This window comes from Panulirus ornatus, chromosome 18 (genome assembly GCF_036320965.1).
Source record: "Panulirus ornatus isolate Po-2019 chromosome 18, ASM3632096v1, whole genome shotgun sequence".
NCBI lineage: Eukaryota > Metazoa > Arthropoda > Malacostraca > Decapoda > Palinuridae > Panulirus > Panulirus ornatus.
The window spans coordinates 28,395,147-28,419,155 of record NC_092241.1 but is presented as its reverse complement, the minus strand read 5'-3'; the positions used below and the strand labels follow the sequence as shown (position 1 = coordinate 28,419,155).

Genomic DNA, 24,009 nt, shown 5'->3' with positions numbered 1-24,009 from the left:
TTCAAACCAGGTACTCGTAGTCAACAGTCATTTTTCACCATACGACTCCACAATCTGTTCACCATTTTCATTCACATCACTTGGTACCCCATATACCCTAATCATATCCTCAACTACTACATTACCCATTTTCGCATTCAATTCACCCATCGCCTCTGCTGAATCCCTTGCATCATAAGTGAGGACACTTAATCAGCCCTTTTACAGTTGCATAAGTCCTTGTAATCACCTACCTCTCGTTATCCTCTATTTTCATTCCCACTCCCATCCCTTTTCATGATTTTATTTCTTTATTCCATGTCTTCTGTTTCATAACATTGCCTTTAGTCGTCCCATGTTCTCTTGATAAAGTCCCTTGTCCTCATACAGCTCCTCCTGACCGTACATCTCATCTTCATACGCCTCCTCTTTTCCCCTACTTATTGCACTTATCCTTGTGGTTGTGCTCCACCTTCTTGTCCTCTTACTCCACTTAAAACTCCTCGTCCACCTACACCACGGGCCCAACACAATAGAAGCAGTAGTGTGGTGTAACCAGGGTGGCGGTGCTCCGTACTCATGTCCTTATAATCCACCTTGTCATCACCACCACCAACGCCTCCGGCCCTCCAGTGGTAAAGGCTCTGGGTGTCAGTTCTCCTCAGCTATTTGCAGCTTATCTTGATCCTGCACCAGTCTTGCTTGTCCTCTCGCTTGGAGACTCGTTTTCTTTTCTCGTCCAGCCATTGCTTGCTTCCTTCAATTAAGAATATTATTTTACGTCCTATATTCTCTTAGAAAGAAAACAACAATTATCATTTTTTCTTAAAATCGACGATTATTTGGATGAAATTTCCCGGTATCTAGGTTTTTATTGGTTGTTATGATATGAACAGTGGTAAAATCTAGTTTAACCTAGCATACCACGTCAATATTGAACGGAGACCTGAAGTGCCTTATCAGTTTCATATTCAGGAGCTCAGGCCTGTTCAGTATTCCTGGACCAGTGGCTAGAGGGCTTCTGAACCTAAGTTTCTGTCAGTGCAGTTAGTAGATGAGAGGAGAATCACTGGCTGAGATGACACAACCTGCTTTCCATGAGGACTTTGTGAGTGTTGTTCGTCCTGAGCGTGACCAAATGCATTGTCTCAGTTATGAAGACTGTGATTTCTTATTTCATATACACCTGTATGGTTCTGAAGAATCAAATGTATTTCCTACCTGATGCGCTCCGTGTTAAACATTCGCAAAAGATTATATACAACTGAACCTCTCAAGGGATTTGAACTGTGGCGTTCACCGCCTTCGTAAACCCTCCGTACCAAGGGTGGGTGTTATGAGGTCTGTTCGTCCATAAACTTGAAGCGGCTGAGGCTTCTCCCAAGTCTGATGTGAGCATACCTCTCCAAGTGGTACTTATAAAGAGTCCTGAAAACGTTCAGCAGTAACAACCGGTTTCTAGGATGACCAGCGGAAAGAAATTATGATAAGGAAGGTTAAAAGAATGATTTCAGGGCCGGATCTGATAAGTATGACATGATAACCTGCTGCTGGCAACGTGATGATCCTCCTCTAGGCAGCTCGTGGCTCTCTGGCTTATAGTGGATCCTCAAGGCAAAGCTCAAAATCCATCGTGTGAGTTTCCGTTCACATACTTTCTGTCAGAGTGTAATGGAGTTACATATATCAAGCCTGTCTGTATGAGTGCATATCATGTGGGTGCTTATGTTTCCCTGTTGTGAAATTTCCTCCTGAACTCTGTGAGATAACGGTGAGACATTCCCATAAACCAAGGGTGTTTGGCAAGCAAACGTTGACATGCTGTTTCTAAATGAATGAGGAAGCTCAACCCTTCATCACTGGTGACTAAATTTTTCCTTATTTCTGAAGATGTGTTCTAGATGAAATCCGAGACAAATATTATGAAAAATCTTCGTATATAAGACATATTTTCCTAGATTATATTTTGCTGTCTGACCCACCGTTTAAGAATTTAGTGAAATTGAAATCTTATGTTTGTTCTTTCAAAAAATGATTTTATGATGGCTGGATGATTTCTCATTTACGTTTACCAATAAACTATTAGAACTTAACGTAATTACGATCCGTGGTGTTTTACATAATCAACAACCTGCCTTCAGATTCAAAGTTCAAGCCATATAATCACTCTTCAGTCCTGGCTTTACTTGTGAATTCCATTCTACGTGATGAGTGCAGTTGCTGAAATTTTCATGCTCATCACATCCTCCCACTTCTAATAATTTTCTCCTTTTTACCTTTGCGTTTCCAGTGGTGTGTAAGACTAGTGGCTACGTTCATCATTCTCTCCAGCACCTCCCACCTGTTGATCTATAAATTCTCAGTCCTTTTTGTCTCTTTGTTATCAATGAGTAGTCATCAGAACTGCCTGCCGTCCCCTCAATCACGGTGGATTAGCTGACTTTGTCATTAACGAGTCTCTGAGAGACACACGCGAGGCTTACGACCTTCCCAGACAGATCGCTTTCCACAGGATGATGAGGTGCCGCGACCGGGGCGGTGATAAACGATACGTTTATACCCGTGGCCTCACGTGTGGTCGGTCTCCTGGTGGCGAGGAACCTTAAAGCAGACGCGACGCGCTGGTGGTCTACGTGGGTGAAGGCTGCTGCATTGTGTGGCGGCTTGGGGCTGTGGGCCGTCAGAACCCACTGTAATACACTGTAATTGGCTCTCAAGTCCGTCCCTATCAAGACCTCTCCTTCATCGCTCCCACCATCGCTCGCTAATCTCCATAAAGAATAAAAGTTTCATGGCGTATTTTCCTTCTTCATTTCGTGTCTGCTTTAGTGTTCGATGTTGATGCCTCAACCTTAAAGTCTCAAGGCGAGCTGGGGGAGGATTCCAGAAAGGATAGGTGGAAAAAGAATTATTAAACAAGGCTGGACTTAATACGGTTGGCATTATGAATACATTTTTCTTTTGTTGAGTATTTCAAAGTTGAGTGTTTCAAAGTCTCTCCCAAAATGAACCGAAATTGCCCTTTCTCATATTAGCTAAGAGGATGAATCATTGTACATTTTGCAAACACGAGGAGCAAATAACTTGTCTTGGATTTGAAACGAAATTTTTGTCAGATTCTATAACTCATTTGCAAAGATGCTTTTAACTAATGTTCTCGGTCAGTCCTTTCATATGTCAGTCCTTTCATATGTCTCGGTCAGTCCTTTCTGATGAAGAAAAAAGAAAAAATCTGAGCTTTATTCAAAGTAAAACGTTTACGTACGAGTTTGAGGCCATTATTACAGATGAAATTAGAATACCTGTACTACATCTTCTCTTAAGCATAGCTTGTCTAGGCTAAATTGTCTAAGATCGTCTGGACGTATCTCATAGGACTTGTTCTTCTGCCTTGGAATAATCTTTTTCCTCTAAGTTATCCTTTTTTTTCTTTTCTTTTTTCAAGTTGAGCTCTTCAGAACTAAGCACTGTCTTCAAAGGTCGGAATGCATCAGAGATGTGTAACTTGCATTCAAATGTACCATCTTTAAAGGTTAACATTTTCTTTCCTTTTGATTAATCCCTCTCCTCACTGGAAGTGCTTGCCATCCATTTGCGTTATAGAGCGCAAAAGAGTTCATGGTATTGTCTGTCTTCTTGTTATCACTGCCGATGTGCTAAACTTTGCATTTATCGATTTCTGATATTCACGTGTCACTTGTGACCCCCAGTCTATCAGGAATTGTAGTTGCTTGTTTTCATATGTATAATCTAGCCCATTACATCAGCTACATTAGTACATATGAACAAGAAGTAACCTCAAGACTGACTTTGTGGCAGTGTACTTCTTACATTCAACCATATGGAGACCTGACCGATTGTCACTGCTCTTTGTCTTCGCCCAGTTAGTCAGCTTTCGAGCCATCAAATAAAGTCAGTCCATAAATCACTTTTAACCCCTGAGTGCGATGGATTTCAGACTGAACACATCCTCTTCAGTCTTCTCGGTGGGGTTGGAAGTGTGATTGTGATGTCATTTCAGCATGGCACGTGACAGGAATAGTGTCACTGGTGACTCCACATATTCTCATATCAGGAAAACAGGGCTGCCAATGTGAAGACAAATGTGAGAGCTTTGTTCTGAATATTTCATTAGTTTGTCATACTGTTTGACACCAATGGAGTATAAGTAGTTTGTGTTCTGGCTGTACAGCGCCGTCTGTATTAATATCGTGAGTAATCTTTGATGCTGGACTTTATCGAATGTATGCAAATGACATCAACCATCCTTCTTTCATCCTAAATCTTATCATACTACAGGAAAGATTAAAGAGATCTATTCAAATGAACGGATGCGTTGAAAGCCATGCTGGAAAATCGGTTGATTTGATGATAATTTTATTCATGATGTACAGTTTTGTCTCGAATGATGGTTATCAAAAGCTTTATTAGCTAATGATTTATTCCACACGTACGAGAAGCGTTGCTATGGTTCTTCCATATAAACCGTAATCTATTCTAAACTTTAGTTACACATCCTGATAGAAGACGATGATGAAAATCGTATAACATGACAGAGTTCCTCAAAAGTTTTCCTTTCTGTCTTGGATACTTGTTCTGGTATTTACTACATCGATGGCAACATTTAAACATGTAACCATTGAATCGTGATGTGGCCTAAATGCTGCTGCACTGAAGGATGTTATCGGGCATACCTTCTTACCCACCAGCATACGAGGCTCACACAAGCAGTTGTCTGTTTATGTAAGGTGACGCCTCACCCATCCACAATCTTTTACAACAATTAGTTAATTTTCACACCATTACCTACTTCGGGAGCAAGTCTCCCTGATATTGTGTGATATAAAGAACATAAGCCATGACATTTGTCCACGACATTATGATAATATTCCTTAGTCCAAGGTGGTATATCAATATATTGCTTTACTCGATGCTTCGTCTCACGTCCTTCGTTAGATATTGCACAGTAAACTACATCTGCCTGCTTACCGTAATGTGTGCAAGCTCTACACGATTCGCTCCCATTGCGATGCTATACCTAACCACCCCACCTACCCTCCTCCACGTACACCTGTGGCTTGTAGGAACACCATTTAACACGGGGCGGGCGAGTGGACCACCTGCGAACTGGATGATGATACTTATCTTCAAAAACTTTACGTGGCGTGTGGCCGTGAACTTCTTGGCTGGGCGCAAGAACGCTCACCAGCTCGTCTGCTCGAGTATTTCTTTACATTTTTTTTTCTTCTTTTTGGTTTAACACTTGTTCGAGGCGCAGGTAATTCTAGGGGGCTCAGGTAGAATGAGGATGGAAGATGCAAGTTCTGACACTAAGATATGCAGGAGGTTTCTGTGTAGCATTTGTGTGCGTTATCTGTGGCTGTTAAAGGTGGCAATCCTTGTCAGACTTCCTCCAGACACTACCAAGTGACTCGTGTAAAACATATTTCTTTTTTTTGTCGTCCTTCAATTTAACTCCTACGAGAGTTGTACCGATCACATCAGGAAATCAGAAACCCAATAATTCGTGTTCAGCGAGAGATCATGAGGCTTGAACGTAAAACAAACTTTGCCTTTATTTTTTCTTTCGAGGTTATCAGCAAAATTATCATATCAAAGGGGGATCCTGGGCGGGGACTTGATCCTGTATGTGGTTATAACGACGAAAAATCAATTTCAGCAGACGTATTCTCTTCCTGATCCACTAAAGTTCCATCGAATCATTTCTATCGATCATTACACTCACGCCTTCCTGTCATGATAAGACACTTGGAACCTCGGAAGATAGAAGAAGGTCTGCTTCGTCAACGAACTTCTTAGAATCCGACATTTTTGTACTGAGTGATCGCGTGTGTATTGTTGATACCAGTATGAATTCCCTCGTCAGTACGTCTTGGTCAGTAGTGGATTTGGTGGTTACAGTGAAGCTGGTTAGGTCGTCCTGCTTGAGGTGGTATTAGTTCGCTGCTGGTTACCTAGCATCGGATGCAGTTGATATGTACATCTTTAACAATTGGACCATCTTGATTGTAATATTGATACCGCACACGTGAACAGGTTTACGCAACTGTAAATCACGTAAACCTATCAAGCTATGGAATGTTGTATTGACGTCCGGTAATAATGACCTGTCAGCACCAGAGTTAGTATAACCAGTGAATAGTAGGTGGCGGACCACTCACCGACCAGACAGATACTACAGAATAAATACCGAAAGGGATAATGACGACGGGGAGGTAAACTAGTATTGCAGTGGCTCTCATTTTCCCCTTCTTGGCCCAAGTTGCTGTCTTTTCTCTCTGCTGGAAACCCGTCTACAACCCGTCTACATTACATAGGACTCATAGCAACACGTAACCCACATGAAAGTTTATTCAAAAACTACAAATTTCATTTTTCACTTCTCACATATAGCATATGGGAGAACGTCTAGGCAATGCAACCCCAGCACTAAATCGCTACTGATCGTGTGGGTGGAATGACTAGGACCCGCCTCACCCGTGCCAAAGTAATGCCCTAAGAATAGACTCTTTCTCTTTCCAATTTTGCAACATTGAGTTCCATTCTCTCCTCCGTTGAACTCTTATCTGCTTGTTTCTTCAATTGATCTTCTCTTAGGATCCCAGTGCTGCAATGTTGCCTCTCTTCGTGACCCTCAAGTCTCTACCATCTTTCCCGCTTCAAGAGCAATATCTGTGGTTACTGCAATATGAAAGCACCTATTGCTTGCCTCATACCTATTCATCTCCCAGCTTTGAAGTTATTTGGTTCAAAGTTTCTTCACCCTCGATTAATTTGGTTCCATTTTTCTTGCATTTCCCATACAGTTCCTCCAACTACGTACAACTTCGAGCACTGGAACACCTGCCACGAAGACTTTCTGTCTCCACATCCATTTGCCGAAATCCTTTATGCAAGGGATATCAATGTACACCTCACAACAATTGGTTTAGGTCTATTACGGGTGACCCCATTTTGTTCCTCAGCGGTTTAGAAAATTAATCAAATAAACACCCGATCTAGTTGCAGTATTAGGGTTTTATGGTCACAGTTTCAACCCAGTCACTTCAGTTCTCCTTGGAATCGCTATCAATTGTTCTTCGTAGAGTCAGACAAGCCATCTGGAAAAAAATCGACATTACTTTTCCTTAACCAAGAAGCATCTCCAGTAAATGCTGCAGTTGAACTTTTCCTCCCCTTTCTGTTCTAGTCTATCTGGCTAACTCTACTGATAAATTCGCTCTATGTGGCTTCATACTTCAGCTTTAACTCTCCTTTGGATGATTTCATTTGTAGTTCTCTTCCCACAGCTCTTTCCAATAAGTCTACAGTATACCGTTTCCTATTTTTTTCTCGCACAAGACCTTTCGAGTACTCTCCCTGCTTCAAATGGGCAAAGTGCATAGTCTTGACAGTACACCTTCTCATATCCCAAGGGGAGTATGGCTCTAAGCCGACACCAGTGCTCACAAGCTTACTTCCTTCTCAGATGTTTGTGTTGGTGCACCCAATCCCTACAAAAGGAGACCATTCAAACTCTTTTGACTATTACCACATTGCTTTAGCTTCTGCAACTTAACTCTCTCTGTTTTAAAATCTTAGAATCTCACCCTCTTCTTTTAGATCATCGACAAAGTGCATTGGTGATATCTCTTATGTAATCCACCTCTGGTCACCCTTTCTCTGGAATTTTTATTTCTTTTCTATTGTATCCTTTGGTATCTCCAAAGCATCTGAAAGGTTGTTACATAGTAACACTCATGCTTTTATGACATGAGTTCGTGGAGAGGAAAGTGTATTTCTGTTAGGTTGAATAATATGTACTGATATATATCAAGTAATGAAAAGAGGACAGATACTTCATTAGGGTAATTTTTACAAACCGAATGCTACACATCGCAGCCAAGACTTAGCACTGGTAGAGCTTTATGTGCATTCATCTATATATCAAAACACTTCTCCTAGTAAAAGAAACTATAGACGTGGAAGCATGTGAATCAGGTTGAATAGTCCTGAGGAGTTGTATGGCGGATTTATTGAATAACATGGGATATTGAGGCCATTCCCAGCTGGGAGAGAATGATCTAAGATGCTTAATGTCAATGGGTAATCTTGCATTGACGAGCATGTTTCAAAAAACAGACAATCCCGTCCTCCATAAAGACACTTCCGTAAATCAATAAAAAATGGAAAGAAAGAGAACTATGTACTTTACTGTTAGATATTAAATGAACCTGATATTCATTACAGCCACGTAGGCTGAGAGACTCATCGGCAAAAGAAAGAAAAAAGAAATAAGAACAATTCTTCACCTTTGTTTCTTTCCTTTTTGGCACTTTAGCCACGTATGTTTTCGATGTTTGTAATCTTTTTGTGAATAGGGATAGTTGCTATTAGAGTCTTATGATATATTTATTGAATTTTGTTTTGCATGAAGCTTTTGACGTATCCAGATTATACTTGCTTGAGGTTCACTGGCTCAATGTCATGTCCTTCAAATTCTAGGAGTATCTAAGGAGGATGATGGCTTAAAATAGCGTAATTCTACAAGACTGGAACGCCTCCTGTCTCTTACCAGTTGTTGCAAACAGATTGTCATGGGGAGACTCATGGAGGAAGGAACGAGACAGAAGAGAGATGAGCAGAGAAGATGTGTAGTAACGAGCCACGAGATATAAAGTTTCTGAGAGATTACGATACATGATGCAGGGATCATTGTGTAGAACACCTAGTGTCCTGGTGGCCAGCCGTCCACGTAAAACCTCTTGATTCATCTTCATTCAGAAAACTGAAAAATTACATTATGACTACAGTCATTGAGAATTACATTATGACTACAGTCAATGAGAATTACATTATGACTACAGTCAATGAAAATTACATTATGATTACAGTCAATGAAAATTAGTTCATACAACTGGACTCAGTTTTGTCTGATTAATAGAACAGACGGTTTTTCATTTAACTATAAAAGATTTTCTTAAGAGTATCTGCCATCAAACTCCATAGGGCAAAACACAATGGGATCCTCTAGAATGACTGAGCTGCGAAACTTCCAGAAGCGGAGAACAGCAAAAGGCCCAAGATGCTAGAGACCTCTGGGGTTCTCTTAAGACCCAGGAAATGTATTGAAACGCAAAGCTTCTTATCGGTAAGAAAGATGTCACGATGCAAGGAGTTTTACCGAGTCAGGAATCCACTATCTGTAAAGCCCATCAAATAACAAACGAGCTGCAACAGGCTTAAGCGTAAGGGAATAGAGAACTGTCACATGCGTTGGAGAATCAAGAAAAGAAAAGAAGAGGCCGGTCATGGCCATCTCTTGAAGGTCCATGATCAGCAGAAATAAGAGAAAGTTGCCCCATAAGAAATTCCACATACATCATACTGCTTAACGCTCTTGAGAAACTGGGGAATTAGAGTCTTGTCAAGATGATCTTCGATGGGTATTTTCGTGTGATTCTGTTGGCTGCCTAATGGATGCAAAAGTAATGAACAATGATACTGTTGATTCTTGTGGCTCTAGAATTTGAAGGCTGGAGTTTACCGTCCCTAATTAGTTGCTCTAAATGTATGTAGACTATAATGTAAATCATAGTTACAAGTAATAGACTGGAGTGATGAAGACTCCAAGGCGATCCTTCCCTTGGAAATATACGAAGAGTTAATCCTTTCCCCTTAAAAAAATATAAAGTCGTCAGACGAAGACTGAAGGTGTGGGAGGAAAAGTGAGCATCACGTGGTTAAGCGATGTTGTAATCACGGATTACCTTTTGTAGTACGAAAACTTTGCGTTATCGGATCACGAGTCAGCCAGACCATCAGAGAAGAGGGCAGTCGGTTAGTTCCACAAGGGAGTGTCTCTGGTATGGTGGATACCAAACACTTGTGGAGTCATACTAACAGGCGAACGGATTTGGAGATCAGCTGTAAATACAGGGGAAAACTCACTACAGACAAACAGATTGTCATGGAGAGACTCATGGAGGAAGGAACAAGACAGAAGAGAAATGAGCAGAGAAGATGTGTAGTATTGAGAATGGAGTAAGAGCAGGTTCTTAATCATATATATATATATATATATATATATATATATATATATATATATATATATATATATATATATATATATATATATTATCCCTGGGGACAGGGGAGAAAGAATACTTCCCACGTATTCCCTGCGTGTCGTGGAAGGCGACTAAAAGGGGAGGGAGCGGGTGGCTGGAAATCCTCCCCTCTCGTTTTTTATTTTCTTTAATTTTCCAAAAGAGTGAGCAGAGAAGGGGGCCAGGTGAGGATATTCCCTCAAGGCCCAGTCCTTTGTTCTTAACGCTACCTCGCTAACGCGGGAAATGGTGAATAGTATGAAAGATATATTTTTTTTTTTTTTTTTTTTTTTTTTTTTTTTTTTTATACTTTGTCGTCTCCCGCGTTTGCGAGGTAGCGCAAGGAAACAGACGAAAGAAATGGCCCCCCCCCCCATACACATGTACATACACACGTCCACACACGCAAATATACATACCTACACAGCTTTCCATGGTTTACCCCAGACGCTTCACATGCCTTGCTTCAATCCACTGACAGCACGTCAACCCCTGTATACCACATGACTCCAATTCACTCTATTTCTTGCCCTCCTTTCACCCTCCTGCATGTTCAGGCCCCGATCACACAAAATCTTTTTCACTCCATCTTTCCACCTCCAATTTGGTCTCCCTCTTCTCCTCGTTCCCTCCACCTCCGACACATATATCCTCTTGGTCAATCTCTCCTCACTCATTCTCTCCATGTGCCCAAACCATTTCAAAACACCCTCTTCTGCTCTCTCAACCACGCTCTTTTTATTTCCACACATCTCTCTTACCCTTACGTTACTTACTCGCTCAAACCACCTCACACCACACATTGTCCTCAAACATCTCATTTCCAGCACATCCATCCTCCTGCGCACATCTCTATCCATAGCCCACGCCTCGCAACCATACAGCATTGTTGGTACCACTATTCCCTCAAACATACCCATTTTTGCTTTCCGAGATAATGTTCTCGACTTCCACACATTTTTCAAGGCTCCCAAAATTTTCGCCCCCTCCCCCACCCTATGATCCACTTCCGCTTCCATGGTTCCATCCGCTGACAGATCCACTCCCAGATATCTAAAACACTTCACTTCCTCCAGTTTTTCTCCATTCAAACTCACCTCCCAATTGACTTGACCCTCACCCCTACTGTACCTAATAACCTTGCTCTTATTCACATTTACTCTCAACTTTCTTCTTCCACACACTTTACCAAACTCAGTCACCAGCTTCTGCAGTTTCTCACATGAATCAGCCACCAGCGCTGTATCATCAGCGAACAACAATTGACTCACTTCCCAAGCTCTCTCATCCCCAACAGACTTCATACTTGCCCCTCTTTCCAGGACTCTTGCATTTACCTCCTTTACAACCCCATCCATAAACAAATTAAACAACCATGGAGACATCACACACCCCTGCCGCAAACCTACATTCACTGAGAACCAATCACTTTCCTCTCTTCCTACACGTACACATGCCTTACATCCTCGATAAAAACTTTTCACTGCTTCTAACAACTTGCCTCCCACACCATATATTCTTAATACCTTCCACAGAGCATCTCTATCAACTCTATCATATGCCTTCTCCAGATCCATAAATGCTACATACAAATCCCTTTGCTTTTCTAAGTATTTCTCACATACATTCTTCAAAGCAAACACCTGATCCACACATCCTCTACCACTTCTGAAACCGCACTGCTCTTCCCCAATCTGATGCTCTGTACATGCCTTCACCCTCTCAATCAATACCCTCCCATATAATTTACCAGGAATACTCAACAAACTTATACCTCTGTAATTTGAGCACTCACTCTTATCCCCTTTGCCTTTGTACAATGGCACTATGCACGCATTCCGCCAATCCTCAGGCACCTCACCATGAGTCATACATACATTAAATAACCTTACCAACCAGTCAACAATACAGTCACCCCCTTTCTTAATAAATTCCACTGCAATACCATCCAAACCTGCTGCCTTGCCGGCTTTCATCTTCCGCAAAGCTTTTACTACCTCTTCTCTGATATATATATATATATATATATATATATATATATATATATATATATATATATATATATATATATATATATATATATATATATATACAATTTTCTTATTCCTTATACCACATTTTTTTTCCTAGTCGATCAGACGACTAACAGACGTTTTCAGTGTGGCATACATAAACTACAGTGTAGAGTAACACTTTAGTGAAGTACTGTACGTAATGATAATACGATGAAAATAACAATATAATGTTGGTTTCAATATTATGTTAATTTTAACAAAAATATAAAGTTTTGTCTAAATATTTATTGTGATATTCATAGAAGAAATATATTGTTCGTGATATTGTGTATAATGATGATGATCATCATCATAATGATATTATTGATAATAATAATGATTATAAGATGATAATGATAATGAATATCGTAGAATTTCTTAGTAAAGTAGTTCGATCTTTGGACTGTGTTGAACAGGCAGGATACACTGTTTTGACGAATCTAGTAAGGATATTGAAATTCGGTGTCTAACAAATGTCGTTAATTAACACACAGCCAAGTTCACCAAAATCCATATCTGTAATATTGCTATTGTTTGCTGCAGGACAGATCTAAGTCGAGGAGCAGGTAGGTCATAAAGTGGTAGATCTACTATGTCAGCGACCGTATGTGATCTGTATATTTCTTATCTGAATGTCTTTCTCCTTGTCAGGTTTCTCGAGTGGTCAACAGGATCAAGGTATGAGAACCCCGTGTTGTGTTAACGCTAATGTGGAATAGCAGGAGGCTGTGGTGGAGTAGTGGGGCACTAACATTTTAAGTACCTTGTTGTGCTATGAGAGAGAGAGAGAGAGAGAGAGAGAGAGAGAGAGAGAGAGAGAGAGAGAGAGAGAGAGAGAGAGAGAGAGAGAGAGAGAGAGAGAGAGAGAGAGAGAGAGAGAGAGAGAGAGAGAGAGAGAGAGACGCACGATAGAAAACCAAGGTACCGCTGTAGCTATAACAAATTTCGTTGTATCGCTTCAGAGATATACAGTTAAGCGGGTGTGAGATCGATCTTTACCCTCCTCTCTATGTATTCCTAATGCCTCTTCATCTTCAGGAAGGATCACTAACCATTTTGTCATAGTCGTTAGATAACTTGAATGTTACCAGGTTGGAGAGTTGTACAGAATGCCTCCGAGTGCGCAGCATCAAGTGAGTTCAGAGCTAATGTATGTTGAGCCACCAGGGTCAGGATGAGCAACATGATTGTGGTTGTTGGTTCCATGGTGTCTGACCAGAGAGGTTAATATTTACACACACACACACACACACACACACACACACACAACAAAGATGGTACCAGAATTAAGAGAGATAAGTTTCAGGAAAGCCTTTAACTTCCCCACCAAGGAAGAGAGAAGCGTGAGGGATGATTTGATCACTACATTTATGTTCATAAACCCGATCGATGGTGTAGATAGCGAACAGTTCCATGAAAGAGGTAGGGATAAGACAACCACAGGACATAGCATGAAATTAAGCAAGGTGCTTAATAAAAAGCTATAGTTAAGTACTTTTATGGCTTATGATCGGTGGACGAATAAAAGAAACTGAAAGGGTATATGGTAAATATCGACAATATACAGAAGTTTAAAAGACTGTAGAATAATAGACAATATTCAAGCGATCGAGGCCTAAGGAGTGTAAAAATTCTTACCCTAACAGTACAGATATTTAATTACAAGTATGTATTTACACATAAATAGTAGCGGCTAAGAAGTAAGATAGACAGTAGGATGTACACTATGGTTGAGATACAGACTTATCAATTATCTTTATCAGTTATCCTTATCTGCCAGCACTAAAGTATTGCATGGGTCAACCCTTCCCCCGTATCTCTGTCAGCAGTATGTAGCGCAAGGATCACCTCACTGATGTATCAGCCAGCATCTACTGAGGGGATGCCTATGAAGATATCTGATGTTCATAATTGTTAACATTAATATAAGATGTTCGTAGTTACCATAATTATCTCATGGTCATAGCTTTTAACCTTAATATCTGATGTTCGTAGTTGTTAACATTAACATTTGATGTTCATAGTTGTTAACATTAGTATCTGATGTTCATTGTTGTTAACGTTAATATCTGATGTACATTGTTGTTAACATTAATATCTGATGTTCATAGTTGTTAACATTAATATCTGATGTTCATAATTGTTAACATTAATATCTGATGTTCATTGGTGTTAACGTTAATATCTGATGTTCAATGTTGTTAACATTAATATCTGATGTTCATTGTTGTTAACGTTAACATCTGATGTTTGTAGCCGTTAACAATGATATCTAGTGTTCAATAGCGATGATACTGACAACTGATAACATTGATATCTGATATCCATACTACTTAACATTTATATCTGATGTTTATATTTGTTAACATTGATATCTGATGCTCATAGATGTTAACGTTCATATCTAATAATTATTCTTGTTAACATTAATATCTGATGTTCATAGTTGTTAACGTTAATATCTGATACCTATTCTTGTTAACGTTAATATCTGATGATTAAAGTTGTTAACGTTAATATCGAATGATCATAGTTGTTGACCTTAACGAGGAGAACGTGATGATGTCTACAGTTGCAGTAGGGTAAGTCGCAGTGTGAGATCGTATGGTCACAAGTGGTATACTTAACCAGTTGTAGATCGACCTGAAAGACAACACGTTTGAAAGATCAAGACAATGCTTTCCATTCTTCTCTCTTCCGACTATGGCTCGACCATCCTCCCACCCGTGCATTAACTACCAGTCATTACTTATTCCTTACACAAAGTGGGAAGTCTCCTCGCAAAAGCCAATTGATCTACAGCTTTTTGGAAAGTTCCTCAACACAAGCAAGTTCTCTGCATTCATATAAAGAGGAAAGCGGAGTCACTCTCCTACTGCATGGCTTGCAGCGTTTTCATTTTGTTGTTAGACCGAATTCTCATATCCGGAATCATAGCTATGCCATTTGGACTCTCTAACTTACCCACCTCGTTTCGTCAGCATTATGAAATAGAACTGCTTCTACGAAGAAAATAATTGAAATTATTGTTCTGTGTATAAATTAAGAGAATCTTATTTGTATAAAAGCCAGGAAACAGCATTGACTATGGATCAAGTGTTTATTTTTTCCATCTTTTGTCAATTTACTTATTGTCTTCGAGCAAAATTTGGACAAGATCATATTAACTAGTTACCCCTGGCATCCAATGGTTGAGCCTACATAACGACCACTTGACAGTCTGTAAAGTACAGTTGTAGCTTCATCACCTAGTAAATATGACTGTCAAACCCACTTTAGCTGACTGTTGATTAGGTTACTATCAGGCAAGCTGGAAAAAGTGGAAACGACCTGAGTACCATGACATGAAATAAAGGTCATGAACACGTCCTCTGTCCTCAACTTATGGATATGACCTTTGCGTCCAAGCCGATAATAATGACGCATCACGTAATTAAGCATTTTAGTTAAGTCCAGAATAACTGCAGGCTATAGAATCGAGCACTACACTACACGTGTCGAAATGTGGGTACAACCTCAGGATCATAAAGTGTAAGTCTGAACAAATTCCATGACTCCTGACCACAATCTTTGACGCAAGCCCAGTGATCAACGCATCTGGACTCAACTCCAGAGTAAGACCTGTTACGTCGTATGATAAGACATGTGATCATGATGTGTGACATTACATGGGAATACCACTAAGGAGATAAGCAGGACCTATTAACATAACATGGTCTGACAAGAGAAAGTGATTAATCTTCAGTATCAAACAAAACTCTCACTCTCTCTCTCTTGCACATAGCTTGGTATCATCCACTGATCATCGATTATCGAAGGGCTTTTATTGTTAAATACTTTCGGGTATAAATCTGATCCAACCCATCATAAGTGAAGGCTTGAAGTGCATAAGCTGCTTTTACCTTATCAGCTTCTGCTGATTATCATTAATTTTGCTAATTTCATGAGCAAAATGGCCTCTATGTACTTAACTCTTGATTGAAGGATCCAGCCATGATGAAGTACCTGTAATTGCTGCCCATCAGAAGAAATAATGGTAAAGCCTCACCTTGATAGCTATTGTTCAGTGCACCCTGACAGACACGTTAGAGCAGGAGCGAGGGGAATGAGAGTCCTGTGAGAGGATATGATAAAAGTATGAGATAGTATGCAAGATCTTGAGGGGCAAGAGATGGAGTACGACAGACCTGCGAGGTAATGAACCTGAGAAACGTATGAGAATATGTAAATCAAAAGATAAGTGAGGATGGGAAAATTATCTATGAAGTAACAAGATAGAGGAAAGAGAGCGATAGATGCCTAAAGCATGATAAATGAGGGAGCATGAAAAGTTTGGAGGTATGAAAAATATACTTAGATTCCATACAGTAAGCGTAGCCTTGTATCTTGAATAATGCTTTGGCATAACAACTGCTTCTCTGTTCAGACCTCAATCCAGTGTTGTGTGTCTCTTGGCCCTAACCGTGTACATATTGTGCTCTTGGCCTTCTAACATATGCAGGCCTGAAGCCAGTGTTGTTCTTTAGGCCATCCACCCTGTGCAGTCCTAAAGCCTTTGTTTTGTGCCTCCTGACCGTCACTGTGTACTTATCTTCTCCTGTCACCAGGTCAAGATGACTCGAGTTGTTCCTTAAGAATTCTCTTGAGTCGTCGCAGGGGAAAAATAAATGCAATTTAAGAGGGTGAGGTTGGTGTAACGAGGAACTTGGTGATATAAAAACAAAGCATCCTGAAGAGAGAGAGAGAGGAGTGTTTGCGTTACACCTGGTCACAAGCTGTACCCTGCAGTCACACCCGCAGGCTCAGGTTGTGGACACCTCCTCTGTTACGACTCATTCCAGCATAATCAGTTATGAGGCCTTTTGCCTGGAATATATCCATATATACGAGGCACCAGAAAAAGACCTCAAGGAAAAGTATTTTGCGCGTAATAAATGACGATCTACGAAGGTTGTCCACCTTGGAATCGCTGAAGCGGCCACAAAGGAGGTGTTGTTTCATTGTTCTCTTGAAGTCACGAAGGCTCTTGTGTTTTTGACTCGTCTGGAGCGGAGAATAAATCATTCCCTCCAGCATCAAGTATATAACTAGTCCTTGTGGATCTCATTATTCTTATTTTTCAAGCATTGGTTATCTACTCCACACGTGCGTCTTATTCCCAGCAGGTTAGTATTATGGCTAAGGAAAAGATCAGCCAAAAAGAAAAAAAAAAAGAACTTTGCAAAGAATTCAGTTAATTTTTCATGTGTCGGCTCTTACGAACCATCGTGTGTGGCACCGGAGCACAGCTGAGCCAGTGACTTTCAAATTTTCTTAACAAGATGTTGGGAAGGTGCAGAGGGAATGACATGGCTAAAATAAACAGGAGAGACAGAGTAAAAGTGGAGATGGTGCAACAAACTTACAACGATGATCTACAGTGGAAGCTTGAGGTAAAGGGGATGGATTTTGCTGAAAACGAAAATGATGGAGGAATCTGAATAAAAAGACAAAGAGAGAAAATATGTGGAAGGAAAAGAGTATATTGGTAGTAGTTATTGGGTGATGGTGGCTGTGGTAGGTGTGGTACTGTGGACGTGTTGGTGGCAACCAGAAGATTATGCATGATTCTAGCTAACACCAAGTTGTTCAATAACATTTGATCAATTAGATTTTTGTTAAAGAGAAAGAAATTAACTTTTTACAGATTAAGTGTAGAGGTTATGGAAGGAAGAGAAAATGGTGCTGTGCCGAATGATGTCCTACACACTAGCTAACGAATATTGTTTTGGTACCCGTTAAGAGAGTGAAATTAAAGCTTAATGACTGTCTGACATTTGAGTTTCACATTTGACATTTCGAGGATCATCAAGAACGCCGACTATAAGGACTGGACAATGGTCCTGCTCTATCTTCCACCATCATCATCAGAGGCAGAACGCCACAGTATAATTCGGAATGATGTTTCTCTATTAACTGACTCATTTTCCGAATCAAATAGTCTATAAAACATACAAGCTACCCCGTGACGTTGACCTATACTGAGGTTGAAAATATCACTGTGAAGGATTGGGATCCTATCATCACGCTTGTGCCTCAAGGACATAGTTTACTGCACTCGATAACTGACGTCTGGTTCTCATTAGACAGCACTGAAGCCCATCGAACACCTCTCATTTCTGAATACATTTTTCAATTCTTTATAGAAATATATCACTTGTTAATGTTACATTAGGAAGTGCTGTCATTTCACTCCTGGGTCACAGATCTTTTGCCCCTGGAACGAATAAGCTAAAATCCTGTAGGTCATATTGTGTTTATTGTCATTAGCCTTTTACTATCATATTTTGAGTGAATATTAACTGAATAAAGACCTGCACTGTATGACTGTAAATTTTGAGATCACTCATATTTCCGTGTCTTGGGATCATGAGTCTGGTTTTCCGCTTTCTTGGTCACTGAAACAGCCAGACACCAAGATGAATCGGGCTCCTAGACCATGCCTTTCGGTCCTTTGAGTCAATATTTTGAGACCACTTAATATCTTGGCATCTACAGGTTAATAAAGTGCACTTCTTATAATCGTCACAGTGAGCTATGAGTTCTTAAGGATCTAAACAGAAATTACCAGATTCAAGTGTTCTCAACTGTAGGATAACTGGTAGTTGCTTCCACCACTCGACATTTATGTCTTACTACTGGATAGGTTTCCACCCACTGTGGTGCCTCCTATCGCCTCAGTGAGGTCACCACTAACCTGAGGTTACTATAGATGCTGCGTTGTGCTGCAGTATTCAGAACCATCGGTTGAATGCCTGGTGATTATAAGTCGAGGAACTCATAGTTATGATCATCATCTTTCTAAAGCTAAAATCTGGCTAACTGTGTAAGATTCGTGGGAAAGGATCAGAACAGAGAAAAGCAGAATATGATATATGAAAGTCCGTTTCCCATTAGAATAATTCAGTTGTCCATTTTCTAATTGCAAAACAAGAAAGTCTCAATTCCTTTTTTTTTTAGATTAATGTTTTGAATAAGTATCGTAATTTTCTGATCATAATCAACGCATTAATAATCCGCCTCGCATCAAGATAATGATTTTTTTTCCGAAGTTCTCAGGTCAACAGAACGTGCTCCATCACCTCCCGGCACCTGTAAGAGCCAGAAATCGAGAACAGCGAAGTTCCTTCGTGTGAATCACATGCAAAGGACGTCTTGACTCGCCTAACTTTCGTGGCAGGTGAACTGAAGCTCTTGTGGGGATTTTGCCTTGTAGGATTTAGATAAGAATTTTGCCCCAAATTGCCTTCAGATAAAAGTTCTTTTTATCAAATGCTACTTGCAGATTAGTCCATTTTTACACTGCTATTATTTATCACTGTTCAGTTCCCTTTGAGACAAGCCAGACGTGAACAAAGAGAGATCATACATCATCAGCGTGACAGTTGACCCCCAAACAAGTGCTTTGTGTTCTCAGATGATATTATTCTCTTTTTTTTTTTTTCCTCTGTACACTGCAGCCTTGGTGATGAGCCGCTCCTCGTAGATGGTTGCGGAGAGACGATTGTATTTAGCTCACTCCCGTTTCATTCAAGGTTTTACTAATTGTCTTAAGTATTAGACCTCTGTGCAGTAAGATGTAAAAGAATATTGTTGTCAAGTTCTCCAAAGAAATCCTATCTCATCCCCTGGCGTCCTTAGGGTACTATGGGTAGGGTCACAGTTCTAGCACGGTTTGACGTGCTATGAGTATTGCTAACATCTCAACAGGGTTAGGCAGGTTTCATTTAAGCTACGGGTAGAGTGCCACCTTCCTGGGACAAGTAAAACCTTTCGATGTCCACTTCATGCTCAATAGAAAGTAGTCAGTCCTACTGACACAGTTCAGAAAACTTCAGAGTATGCCTGGAGGACGACAAAACTCGTTCACTAAAACGTAACGGCTGTCAGGTCGTTAAGACTAATATACCCTCCGTCAGTCTCCAGCAGCAACCATGGCTAATTTGAGGTCAAAATAACCTAACAGGATATAGCAACTTGTGCGCCAAAGAACGAGTCTTAATTCATCAATCAGAGACTCTGGCTGCCACACAGATGGACCGGGGTTCGATTCTTGGGGTACAGTGGTGAATAGTTTAACATCAGATGCCATGCGTACATGCTCTGTGTGAGATATGTACACATTACTGTAGTGACTTAGGAGTCAAATGAAAGCCTTTCTTCACTGTCCAGAGTGTAAGTGGCTGTAGTTCCATTCCGCAAGGATGTGTGAAGCATCAGGAGATCCGTGAATCAACGAGTGGTTACGGAGGAGATGCTGTTTAAAGCACATCGAGGCCTAGAGAGTATATATATATATATATATATATATATATATATATATATATATATATATATATATATATATATATATATATATATGGTTTCAATGCATTATTACATGACAGCTAGAGACTGAGTGTGAACAAATGGGGCCTTTGGTGTCTTTTCCTAGCGCTACCTCGCACACATGAGGGGGGAGGGGGTTGTTATTCCATGTGTGGCAAGGTTGCGATGGGAACAAATAAAGGCAGACAGTATGAATTATGTACATGTGTATATATGTATATGTCTGTGTGTGTATATATATGTGTACATTGAGATGTATAGGTATATATATTTGCGTGTGTGGACGTGTATGTATATACATGTGTATGTGGCGGGTTGGGCCATTCTTTCGTCTGTTTCCTTGCGCTACCTCGCTAACGCGGGAGACAGCGACAAAGCAAAATAGAAAAAAAAGATAATAATGAATATATATATATATATATATATATATATATATATATATATATATATATATATATATATATATATATATATATATATATATATATATATATTATCCCTGGGGATAGGGGAGAAAGAATACTTCCCACGTATTCCCTGCGTGTCGTGGAAGGCGACTAAAAGGGGAGGGAGCGGGGGGCTGGAAATCCTCCCCTCTTAATTTTTTTTTAATTTTCCAAAAGAAGGAACAGAGAAGGGGGCCAGGTGAGGATATTCCCTCAGTGGCCCAGTTCTCTGTTCTTAACGCTACCTCGCTAACGCGGGAAATGGCGAATAGTTTGAAAAAAAAAAATATATATATATATATATATATATATATATATATATATATATATATATATATATATATATATATATATATATATATATGTGTGTGTGTGTGTGTGTGTGTGTGTGTGTGAAGAGCTTTTTATGCTGAATACAAATCTTGTGTTAGAATAACTTTCAGTCATCTTAATGACACTCAACTAAGCTGTCGAATGAAGTCAATTTTGAAATATTTCTGTTCCTTTGCATCGTATTTCCTGAGTATGTATCGGTAACTAAGAGTTTTATGATATATTTTTCATGATTATTTCAAGTACGAAGTGTTTGAATATCTCATGTTTCAATTTTAAAGCAAAATGTTTTCGGTGCAAAAAAATACCCTGGACTATTACTTTAATTTTCGGTATTTTTCTCAGAAAAAAAATTTCCTTTATAAAATCATTAAATGAAGTAATTTTCATGCTGGATGAAAAACTGGTGTTAAGATAACTTTTAGTCATCATAATGACACTCAATTGAGTTGTCAAATTAAGTCAATTTTAAAATATTTTTGATCCTTTACATCGTATTTAATGAGTATGTATCGGTAATTGAGACCATTATGATAAATATTTCATGATTATTTCAAGGGTAGGAGTCTTTGAATATCTCATGCATCAATTTTGAAGCAAAACGTTTTTTGACCTAGAAAATACCCTGAACTATTACCTTCAAATTTTGGGAATTTTCTCAGAAAAAAGATTTCCTTTATAGACTCAATAAATGAAGTATTTCTTTTGCTGAATGGAAATCTGGTTTTGAAATAACTTTTAGTCATCATAATGACACTCAATTAAGTTGTTAAATGAAGTCAGTTTTAAAATATTTCTGTTCCTTTACATCGTATTTACAGAATATGTATCGGTAACTGAGAACGTTATGATATGTATTTCATGAAGTGTTTGAATATCTCATGCTTCAATTTTGAAAAAAAAAAAAAAAATTGAGCTAAAAAAAATACCCTTAAGTATTACCTTCAATTTTGGGTAATTTTCTCAGAAAAATGGATTTCTTTTAAAAGCTCATTAAAAGAAGTATTTTTCACGATGAATACAAGACTTTTGTTAAATGAATTCAATTTTAGATATTTTTTTGATCCTTTGCATCGTATTTACTGGGTATGTATAGGTGACTAAAAAAATTATGATATATTTTCCATGTTTATGTCAAGTATAGAAGTGTTTGAATATCTTATCTTTCAATTTTGAAAAAAAAAAGATTTTTGAGGTAAAATATTCCCTGAACTATTACCTTCAATTTTTTGCATTTTTCTCAGAAAAATAGATTTCCTTTAAAAACTCATTATAAGAATTATTTTTCATACTGGATAGAAATCTTGTGTTAAAATATCGTTTAATCGTCTTTATGACATTCATTTAAGCTGTTAAATGAAGTCAAGTTTAAAATATTTCTGCCCCTTTGCGTCATAATTACTGAGTATGTATTGGAAAGTGAGAGCATTACCATACATTTTCCATGATTATTTCCAGTATCGAGGTGTTTGAATATCAATTAATTTTCAAAAAAAAAGTTTTTTGAGCTAAAAAATACCCTGAACTATTACCTGCTATTTTTGGCATTTTTCTCATACAAATAGATTTTCTTTAAAAACTCAATATGAGAATTATCATTTATGCTTAATAGAAATCTGTTAGAATATCGTTTAATCGTCTTCATGACATTCAGTTAAGCTGTTAGATGAATTGAATTTTAAATATTTTTTGATCCTTTGCATCGTATTTACTGGGTATGTATAGGTGACTAAGAGCATTATGATATATTTTCCATGTTTATTTCATATATAGAAGTTTTTGAATATCTTATCTTTCAATTTTGAAAGAAAAAGTTTTTTGAGGTAAAAAGTTCCCTGAACTATTACCTTCAATTTTTGGCATTTTTCTCAGAAAAATAGATTTCCTTTAAAGACTCATTATAAGAATTATGTTTCATACTGGATAGAAATCTTGTGTTAAAATATCGTTTAGTCGTCTTTATGTCATTCATTTAAGCTGTTAAATGAAGTCAAGTTTAAAATATTTTGCCCCTTTGCGTCATAATTACTAGGTATGTATTGGAAAGTAAGAGCATTACCATATATTTTCCATGATTATTTCAAGTATAGGGGTGTTTGAATATCTTATCTATTAATTTTCAAACGAAAAGTTTTTTTCTCATACAAACAGATTTCCTTTAAAAACTCAATATGAGAATTATCATTTATACTGAATACAAATCTGATGTTAGAATATCGTTTAATCGTCTCTATGACATTCAATTAAGCTGTTAAATGAATTCAATTCTAATTTTTTTTTTTATCCTTTGCATCGTATTTCCTGGGTATGTATAGGTGACTAAGAACATTATGATATATTTTCCATGTTTATTTCAAGTATAGAAGTGTTTGAATATCTTATCTTTCAATTTTGATAGAAAAAGTTTTTTGAGGTAAAAATTTCCCTGAACTATTTATTACCTTCAATTTTTGGCATTTTTTCTCTGAAAAATAGATTTCCTTTAAAAACGGGTTATAAGAATTATTTTTTCATACTGAATAGAATTTTTTTGTTGAAATATCGTTTATTCTTCTTTACGACATTCATTTAAGCTGTTAGATGAAGTCAGTTTCAATATATTTTCTGCTTCTTTGCATCGTATTTACTGGGTGTGTATCGGGAAGGGAGAGCATTACCATATATTTCATGATTATTTCAAGTATAGAGGTGTTTGAATATCTTATCTATCAATTTTCAAGC

General features: G+C 38.6%; 1 protein-coding gene across 4 annotated transcripts in view; it reads left to right on the top strand.

Annotated features, from left to right (window-relative positions):
* Window positions 1-24,009, top strand: part of LOC139755017 (uncharacterized) — a 116,058-nt gene that overhangs the window by 27,826 nt on the left and 64,223 nt on the right. For all 4 annotated transcript variants that reach the window (XM_071672936.1, XM_071672937.1, XM_071672935.1 and 1 more), the window contains exon 3: window positions 12,794-12,820. In XM_071672936.1, the coding sequence (XP_071529037.1) occupies window positions 12,794-12,820 (27 nt within the window). The remainder of the gene's footprint in view (window positions 1-12,793; window positions 12,821-24,009) is intronic.